Source organism: Panthera uncia, chromosome A2 (genome assembly GCF_023721935.1).
Source record: "Panthera uncia isolate 11264 chromosome A2, Puncia_PCG_1.0, whole genome shotgun sequence".
NCBI lineage: Eukaryota > Metazoa > Chordata > Mammalia > Carnivora > Felidae > Panthera > Panthera uncia.
In genome coordinates, this window is record NC_064816.1 from 24,540,159 (window position 1) to 24,550,526 (window position 10,368).

General features: G+C 38.4%; 1 protein-coding gene across 3 annotated transcripts in view; it reads right to left on the reverse strand.

Annotated features, from left to right (window-relative positions):
* Positions 1–9,987, reverse strand: part of DNAH12 (dynein axonemal heavy chain 12) — a 217,434-nt gene extending 207,447 nt beyond the window's left edge. The window contains exons 1-2 of one of the 3 annotated variants that reach the window (XM_049640745.1): positions 9,601–9,987; positions 8,713–8,891 (exon numbers count right to left, since the gene is read on the reverse strand). In XM_049640745.1, coding sequence (XP_049496702.1) covers positions 8,713–8,882 — 170 coding nt within the window. In that variant the 5' untranslated portion in view covers positions 8,883–8,891; positions 9,601–9,987. The other 2 variants (XM_049640747.1, XM_049640746.1) reach the window with 2 other exon arrangements.
* Positions 9,988–10,368: the final 381 nt, after the last annotated feature.

The following is a 10,368-nucleotide window of genomic DNA, read 5'->3' on the forward strand; positions in this document are numbered from 1 at the left end:
CAATCCCAATCAAAATTGCACCAACGTTGTCCTCAAAGCTAGAACAAACAATCCTAAAACTTGTATGGAACCACAAAAGACCCCAAATAGCCAAAGTAATATTGAAAAAGAAAACCATAGTGGGAGGCATCACAATCCCAGACTTTGGCCTCTACTACAAAGCTGTAATCATCAAGACAGTATGGTATTGGCACAAAAACAGACACATAGACCAATGGAATAGAATAGAGAACCCAGAAGTGGACCCACAAAAGTATGGCCAACTAATCTTTGACAAAGCAGGAAAGAATATCCAATGGAAAAAGACTGTTTCTTTAGCAAATGGTGTTGGGAGAACTGGATAGCAACATGCAGAAGGATGACACTAGACCACTTTCTTACACCATACACAAAAATAAACTCAAAATGGATGAAATACCTAAATGTGAGACAGGAAACCATCATAACCCTAGAGGAGAAAGCAGGCAACAACCTCTTTGACCTCAGCCACAGCAACTTCTTGCTCAACACATCTACAAAGGCAAGGGAATTAAAAGCAAAAACAAACTATTGGGACCTCATCAAGATAAAAACTTCTGCAATGCAAAGGAAACAATCAACAAAACTAAAAGGCAACTGATGCAATGGGAAAAGATATTTACAAATGACATATCGGATAAAGGCTTAGTATCCAAAATCTATAGAGAACTTACCAAACTCAACACCTGAAAAACAAATAATCCAGTAAAGAAATGGGCAAAAGACATGAATAGACACTTTTCCAAAGAAGACATCCAGATGTCCAACAGACACATGAAAAGATGCTCAACATCACTCATCATCAGGGAAATACAAATCAAAACCGCACTGAGATACCACCTCACACCAGTCAGAGTAGCTAAAATTAACAACTCAGGAAACAACAGATGCTGGCGAGGATGTGGAGAAATGGGAACCCTCTTGCACCGTTGGTGGGAATGCAAACTGGTGTAGCTGCTCCGGAAAACAGTGTGGAGGTTCCTCAAAAAATTAAAAATAGAACTACCCTACAACCCAGCAATAATAACACTACTAGGAATTTATCCAGAGGATACAGGAGTGCTGATTCATAGGGGCACATGTACCCCAATGTTTACAGCAGCGCTTTCAACAATAGCCAAATTATGGAAAGAGCCTAAATGTCCATCAACTGAAGAATGGATAAAGAAGATGTGGTTTATATATATATACAATGGAATACTACTTGGCAATGAGAAAGAATGAAATCATGCCATTTGCATCAATGTGGATGGAACTGGAAGGTATTATTCTAAATGAAATAAGTCAGTCAGAGGAAGACAGATATCATATGTTTTCATTCATATGTGGATCTTGAGAAACTTAACAGAAGACCATGGGGGGAAGGGAAGGGAAAAAATAGTTACAAACAGAGAGAGAGGGAAACAAACCCTAAGAAACTCTTAAATACAGAGAACAAACTGAGGGTTGATGGGGGTGTGGGGGAGAGGAGACAATGGGTGATGGGCATCGAGGAGGGTACTTGTTGGGATGAGCACTGGGTGTTGTATGTAACACGGGAATCTACCCCAAAAACCAAGAGCACACTGTACATAATGTATGTTAGCCAACTTGACAATAAATTATATTAAAAAAATAAATGCAATTGCTTATGTAGAACCCTTCAATAAATTCATGGCGTCTGTTGGTGCTATTACTAAAAAAAATAATAATAAAATCATTAGCTATTAAAAAAATGTCTGATTCTCTTGAAGATAACATTAGAATATATTAAAACATTACAGTTTAAGAGTGTCTGGCTGGCTCAGTCGGTAGAGCATGTCACTCATGACCTTGGGGCCATTATTTGAACTGCAAGGGGGGGTAGAGTTTACTTCAATAATAATAATAATAATGATAATAATAATAAGCATTACAATTTGAACATCTTTTCAATTATACTTAAAGAAGAGATATTCAATGGGGGGCGGGGGAGAGGGGAAAATGGTTGATGGGCATTGAGGAGGGCACTTGTTGGGATGAGCACTGGGTGTTATATGTAAGCGATGAGTCACGGGAATCTACCTCCAAAACCAAGAGCACGCTGTATACACTGTATGTTAGCTAACTTGACAATAAATTATATTTTAAAAAAAACAAGAGATATTCAAGAGTTCTTTATCTTACTGAATTTTTCTCTCTCTCCCTCTCTCTCTCTTTCTCTCTGTTTTTTTGAGAGAGAGAGCATGGGGGAGGGGAAGAGGGAGAGGGAGAGAGAAAATCTCAAGCAGGCTCCACACCCAGGGAGAGACTCAATCCCACAACCTTGGTATCATAACCTGAGCTAAAATCAAGAGTCAGTTGCTCAATCTACTGAGTCACCCAGGTGCCTCTGAATCTTCTATAAGAAACAAATCCTTAGTTTTCAAATTATTCATGTATACTGTAAAAGAATGAGACTAAAAGTAAAAATGAAATTTTTTTTCAATAAAAACTTATGGACAAATTTTGAGTTAATCCTCATGTCTAGTGGGCCGTCATGTGTATTGTGCCTATTCAAATGCCACTCTGTCAGAGAAGCCTTATCTTACCCCTTATATTAGGTAGCACTTCCTTCACTATCCAATCCTTTCATCCTCACCTTGCTTCATAGAACTTACCACTATTTGACATATTACATGCTGTAGATTGTTTTACTCATTTCCTTGTCTCTAAATGTCCAGAATAGTATTTGGCGCACAGTAAGTACTCAATAAACAATTTGAATGTTGGAATTTATCATCTATAAAATATAATTTCCTCTTTAAATAAAGTTATATCATCATCTAATCCATCTGTCACCAAATATTTATTCAACGCTTATATTATGCAAGACACTCTACTAGGTTTTATTAAAGTATAACACCAATAGGAGCACCTGACTGGTGAGCTAGTGGTCAGATGCTGGTTGAGCATCTGACTCTTGGTTTCGGCTCAGGTCATGATTTCCCAGTTCGTAAATTGAATTCAAACCCCATGACTGGCTCTATGCTGACAGCACAGAGCCTGCTTGGGATTTTCTCTCTCCCTCTCTCTCTGCCCCTCTCCTGCTCAAGTGCCCTTGTGCTCTCTTTCTCTCTCTCTCTCTCTCTCTCTCTCTCTCTCTCTCTCTCTCTCAAAATAAAGACATCTTTTAAAAATATATATAACAACAACAAATCTCAAGGAATTTATAAACTGAAATGGTGAGGAGATAAAAACAGGTACCACATGAAAGGCATGGGACTCTGATGGTTCAGAGGAGGGGACAAGTTCACTTCTACCTGGAGGTATCTGTAAAGGCTACATGAACAAGTTGGCATTTACAATGAGCTTTAAATAAAAGAAAGGATTTCAGGTAGAGATGTAGTTTTCCTGGGTAGATGGATCTGAAACAGAAGACTCTCCTGAGAAACAGGAAGGCAAGGGAATGATCAAAGGAAAAAACAGGGAGTAGTGGGAAGTTGTCTAATATGCTCAGAGGTTATGGGATCAGATGAAGATAAGTTTGGAGAAATGGACTGGAATATCCAAATAAGGGCCTCAAATAGCAGGTTTTTTTATTCAATAGACAATGGGAGTTGCTGAGAGTTTTTGAGCATGGAAACATTTTTAGGAAGATAAATCTACTAGTTTGTAAAGGTTAATACACTGGAGAAGATGGCCAAAGCAGAGAATACAAGGAAAAGAAAAGAGACCTGAGAAAGAAGATTGGAGGACGCCAAGCATTACAGGAATGAGAAAAAAATCACAATTGAAGGAGGCAAAGATGTGGTCAGAGAGGCAGGTGGAGAACCAGAATGAATTTCAAGGAAAAGATGGCCACCAGAACCATAAACATAGATTGGTAAGCTCCAGAGAGACAAGGACCATGTCTGTTTTGTTCATTGCTCTATGCACAACACTTAGATAATGTCCATCAAAGTCAATAAATATCTGTGGAATGATCAGAATAGTGGATTTGGAAAAAACCTTGTATATCTAATTCAGTACCTTATTTGATACATGAATACTCTCAAAAACATCAAGTTGTACCCTGAGATGAGTGAGGGAGATGGCTTTCATCACTTTCTGAGGTAGCCCAATTTATTGTCAGCTAGTTTATTTTTAAATTGAGTTGTATCCTTGTAACTTTTATTCTCCAGAGCTATACATAAAGAGTCATATTTTTTTTTCTGTTGCCCTTCAAAACTTGATGGTACTCGTCCAGTTCTTTCAACTATTACTACCAATAAAAGTTACCACTTACTGTGAGCTTATGTTCTAGGCATTAGCTTAAGATCTGTAAGTACATGGATCTCCTTTAACTCTCATTAAATTCTAAGAGAAAAGCACTATTCTTACCTCCATCTTACAGATAGGAAGATGATGATAAGTAGTTATCTAACTTGCCAAATTCATGCATGGCTAATAAGCTGCAGAGACAGGGTATGAACCCAAGCCTGTGTGATGCCAGTCTATACTCCATTAAGCAAATCAGCCTCCTGTAAAGATGGGATAGTTTCAAAATTCCTCTCTCTTCTATGGCTGTTATGGTTTATCAATATCCCTCTTAAAGCGTGACCCCAGAACTACAGATGTTGTTTGATCAGTGCAGAGTGAAAATTTTCTACCATTCTAGAATTCTACATTTATTAAAGCAGCATAAGACTGAATTTGCTTTTTTTTTTTTTTTTTTTTTTTAAGGTAGGCTCTATGCCCAATGTGGAACTTGAACTCTTGACTGCAAGATCAAGAGTCCCATGCTCTACCGACTTACCCAGCCAGGAACCCCTGAATTGGTTTTTTTGAGTAGCTTCATTTCCATGTTGAATCTTACTGAATCTGACTAAACTAAAATTCCAAAGGCATTTTCACATGAAATAGAAAATGTGGCTGGGATAACTTCATTCCTCTTTTCTTTATTAATCATCAAGGTGCAAGCCAGACTTCCTTTCATCCATCATTATTTCCCTGAATAGCCTAGCTCTCAGCGATCCATACTTTCAAGGAATTTGCCTTATACTTTGGTATGCTAGCTGGCACTCGCTGACTTGCACTCCAATTATCCCAGCAAATATATGCCTGACCTCCTTGAGCTCATTATATAAGAAAAGCCATCCTTTAAGATAGCAACAGTTTCCTGGGGTGTGTTTTCTCCTACTGGCTATACATACAAAGAGTTGAGAAGAATATACAAGTGAGCCTTTTCATTCCCTGCCTGTTTTTGCTTTGTATGTTGACAATCACAAACAAATAAATAAACAAAAATTGGATAATTTCAAAAGACTGTGTGAGAGATGCAGTGAAGGAGTACAGTGCAGTGAAGGAGAGAAAGGTTGGTCTAAATCAAGATGGAGATAGTGGCCAAGGAAGAAGTAACTCATTCCTGGGACTCTGGAAAGCTATAAAATGATTTTGTCTCAGCTAAGTGTTCCCAGACACTGGCCACAGGAGGGGCCCAGTTCTGCCCAAGATAACTTAAATCCTGTCTCAGTCCTGGAACTCTATCAACAGACTTCACCCCATCTTCGACCCAGGGAAATCTCATCTCTATATCCTAATAGGTAGAGGTAGAAAGAGATGAAGAAACAAAATCCACAGTTTTCCAGGGAAAAAAAATGTTTCTGGTATAAAAAACTTTAATTGCAAATGAATTTTCCCTAAATAAACAATGGCAATTCTAATCTCAGTATTAATAAAGCACTATGCTTAAGGCAATTTTGAGACACTATTTTTTTTTTATTAAGCACCCAAATGAGAGAGGTACTACTTATATGTCTATACAAAGCATAGAGTTACGTTCCTCTTTTAAAAATTCATTTATTCAGGGTGCCTGGGTGGCTCAGTCGGTGGAGCAGTTGAGTGTCTGACTCTTGATTTCAGCTCAGGTCATGATCCCAGGGTGGTAGGATCGAGCCCTGTGCATCAGGCTCTGCACTGAGTGTGGAGCCCACTTAAGATTTTCTCTCTCTCTCTCTTTCCTTCTGCCCCTCTCCCCCACTCATGCTCTCTCTCTCTCAAATAAAAATACATATTTTTTATATATTTTTTTTAAAAATTCATTTATTCACTCATTCAGTTCACCAACAATAACATGCCAGACACTGTGCTTTTTTGTTGAGATCTCTGCCCTTTTTTGAAATTTTTATTTATTTATTTATAATTTACATCCAAGTTAATTAGCATATAGTGCAATAATGGTTTTTTAAATTTATTTCTTTTTAATTTACTTCCAAGAGAGATCTCTGCCCTTAGACATGTGAAAGTAGAAGAGAGGAGCGACTCAGAAACAACAATACATTGTGTAGTTGAGGAGGTCATACTTCCTCAATCTATTTGCTGATTGACCCTTCTGCACTGAAGATTTAAATATAATTCCTTCTTTTTAATTTTTATTTAATTTTTAGTTAGTTAACATACAGTGCAATATTAGTTTCAGGCATAGAATTTAGTGATCCATTACTTACATACAACACCCAGTGCTCATCCCAACAAGTGCCCTCTTTAGTGCCCATCACCCATCTAACCCATCCCCCCACCCACCTCCCTCCATCAACCCTCAGTTTGTTCTCTGTTGTTAAGAGTCTCTTGAGATTTGTCTCCCTCACTCCTCCTTTTTTTCTCCCTTCTCATATATGTTCATCTGTTTTGTTTCTTAAATTCCACATATGAGTGAAATCATATGGTATGTCTTTCTCTGATTGGCTTATTTCTCTTAGCATAATACATTCTAGCTCCATCCTAGAAGCTTAGTTCTGGGCCTTCTTCTCCTCTCTGTTTGCTCTCTCTAGGTGATTTGAACTATTCCCCATAGCTTTAACAATTATCTACATTCTGTTGGTTCCCAAATTTGTATCTTTAGCCTAGATCTTTACTCTTATATATCCATCTGCCTACTTAACATATTTCCCCTTAGATGTCACATAAGCTCCTCAACTTCAAAAACTACCTCCCCAATCTCCTGGACCTCTGATTCTTTACAGATATAAACACTACCATCCACCTTGTTACCAAAGTCAATCCAATAGCAAGTTCTACTGATTCTGGATCCAAACATATCCCCTGCAAATTTAGTTCTCTCCCCCTGCCCTGTTTCCAGCCTTATCAAACCACTGTAAGCTCTCATCTCTGCTACTACAAAAGCAACCCACCCGGTCTCCTTGTTTCCTACTACTCTCGCTTTCTCCCTTTCCCCACTTCAGTCTATTCTTAATAGCCAGAGTGAATTTCATATCATGTCCCAGTTTAAAACATTTCAATGGCTTCCATTGTACTTAAAGTGGAATCTGAATTAATTATCATGGCTTACAAAACCTTTCACAATCTGCCCCCACCTTTCTCTCCACCTTTACCTGGTATCACTCTTCCCCAGGCCCCTGATACTCTAGTGACCCTGGCCTTTGTCAGTTCCCAGGACATGCGAAAGCATTCATATACCAGGACTTTCAATGCTTGCTATCTCCTTTGCTAGAGTGCTGTTCTCATGTTTATTTAAATGAAAAACTTCCTATTCTTAAGAGCGCCTGGGTGACTCAGTCAGTTAAGCGGCTGAGTTCAGCTCAGGTCATGATCTTGCATGATTTGTGAGTTCGAGCCCCATGTCAGGCTCTGTGCTGACAGCTCAGAGCCTGGAGCCTGCTTCAGATTCTGTGTCTCCCTCTCTCTCTGCCCCTCCCCTGCTCACACTCTGAGTCTCTCTGTCTCTCAATAATAAATAAATGTTAAAAAAAATTTTTTTAACCAAAAAACAAAAAACTTCCTATTCTTTAGATTTCTACTTAAATATCATCTCCACAGAACTTTCCTGTGATGTTCCTAGAACACCTTCCCTCTCTATCTCACAATCTCATATCTTCACAGTGCTCAACATCACTTAAAAGGTTAACATACTCTTTTTGTTTGTTTGTTTTTAAATGTTTACTATGTCTCCTCCCACTAAAATATAAGCATCTTAAAGACTCCCTTCTGTTGTATTCTCTATGGTCTCCCTAGTAACAAGCACAATGTCTGTGTAACAGTTGGTAGTTAATATCGACTAAATAAATTGATGTAAAAGAAATACATAATAAAAATTAAAGCTGTACAAAGGGGATTAGGAAACAGCTTTCCAGAGGAGATGATCCATAAAGTAAGCCTTGAAGAACTAGTATAAATATTCAGGCAGACATTTTCCAGTGAAGGAAATTGCAGGGAGCAATTATGAAATTTATTTTTTCACTAAACTGTGAAAAATACACTCCTGGAACTGCAAGTAGTTCAACATAACAATGGAAGACGATGAAAGGATTTGGAGTAAGAACAATATGTAACTCCTAAGGCACCTTGTTCTTTATTCTCTTAGTGAACTAAAACATTGAGTAGACCTACGTTTATAAACTAGAGGTGATAAGAATAGTACCTATTTTATAGGGTAGTTGTGAGAAATATAGGGTGAAGTGATAAAAAAAACAATGCTTAGAATAAGCAGTGATTAGCACAATCACTATATTAACTATAGATACAGTGACATATATATGTATAACATATATATTAGATACATATAGTCGCTATATATAGTGACATATAAGATATATACATATAGTGATATATAACATTAACTTTGTGATTACTTTTTAAATTGTTTCCCTAACTGAACATTTGCCCCTTAACAACCTACATAAAGTTTTTTTTATAAGAATATGAACACTAATTATTTCACTTGAATTCCAAAGAATTATTTACCAATATGCTACTTACACTAACTGATTAATTGTCTTCTGCTGCTCCTTATATCTTCTGTAATTCAGCAGTTTACTTTGTGCTGGTGTATCAACACCTATGTTTTCAGGGGGGCGCACAATAGGAGGCAACTTCAAGTTCAGAGCTTCCTTTTCTGCTGCAATGACAGCTTTGTTTCCATCCGACATTTTGGTCTCCTAAAGATTAAAATACTTTATACTCTGAGGAGAAAAGGCCTATAAAGCAGTTATTGTAAATGTTAGCCTCGATATACTCATAGCATATCTTAGATATCAATTCCAAAAATTCCAGACCTTTTGAGATCTTCCTCCCAAGTTTGGTGTTAGTTTAAAGAATGACAGTTGAGGTAACTGGGAGGGATTCCTGTTACAGCTCCACATCCCACTTGCTACGAAGAAATGAATCCAGTCACTTCCCAGTTAGGGTTTCAGTTTCCCCCAGGATGAAATTGAGGAACTGGATTAGACACTCTCTAAATACCCCTTCAGTTCTAAAATCCTGGGTTCAAATTGTTCTCTAAAATGCAAACCACCACCACCACCAACACCACTACCAAAAAATCCAGTTGTTCAGGTATAATCCCTCTCCCAAAGAAGCTGATGCTTGACATCATTAAGATTTTTAAACATCAATATTCTATCTTAGTCTTGCTCCTTCCTAGGAAGTGATACGGTGGCCAAACAACAACAGGCATACTTACCGCACAAGAAATCTAAAGTGTCATGTAAATGTTGAATAATTAACTGTGATACCAGCTGTTTTTGCCGTCAACGCCCACAGAATGTGCAGATTCCTGCCTTGAAAAAGAGTATTTCTGTCGGCACCCAGTTAGAGACCTTCGGCTCTGGGAGAAGAGGGAAGAGAAAAGCTGAGGACAAGAAGTACCTATCTGATTGCTTTTCACCACTTCCCAGCTGCGCAGACGAGAGGCAAACGGTTCAGTTACTTAGTTTCTTCTCTGGTGAAAGGAAGAGGAAAAACAAAGTGTGAAACCTCTGGGAATCCCACCGCTCGGAAAGAGCTGGGCCGTCGCCTGTAGCGTACAAACAAAGTTGTCGCCATGGAAACTGTCGCGGTTGCGGCTGGAGAGACTGGGTAGAGGTTGCCTGGAGAGGGCACATGCTCAGCTGCAACAGACTAGGATCACCTGCCACAATAATTCATTACTCAGTTCGTTACTAATTAATCACGAATGGAGGGTGAGTGAATGAGATTTTTTTACCTAACTTGCTTCCCTTGGAACGGGTCCAGGGAATCAGGATCTTCAAGTTGTGGAAAACTGCAAGACTGGAAATTTGGATGTGTTGGAAAATAGGATTATGTACACACTCGCTCTCACAGGAGGATCAAGTCTTCTAGCGTCCCCACAGTGACTTCACTGTAAACAATCAGCAATATGGGTTAGTTTGTTTCTATATTTGATATTTGTTTATACAGCACTTTTCTTTCAGGAAATCCTTCATAAAAAAGGTTACAGTGTGCCAATTTTGCGTGTATGCTTGGAGATAGAAACGTGAAACTTTGCTATTTGAGGCTGCACAATGGATACTCCATCTAAATGATAAGAGCCTACACAAACATCGTGTGCATAAATAAAATTGGGGGGTGAGTAAGTCCTGGTGGTATATTGATGGCATATTCATTCAACAAATA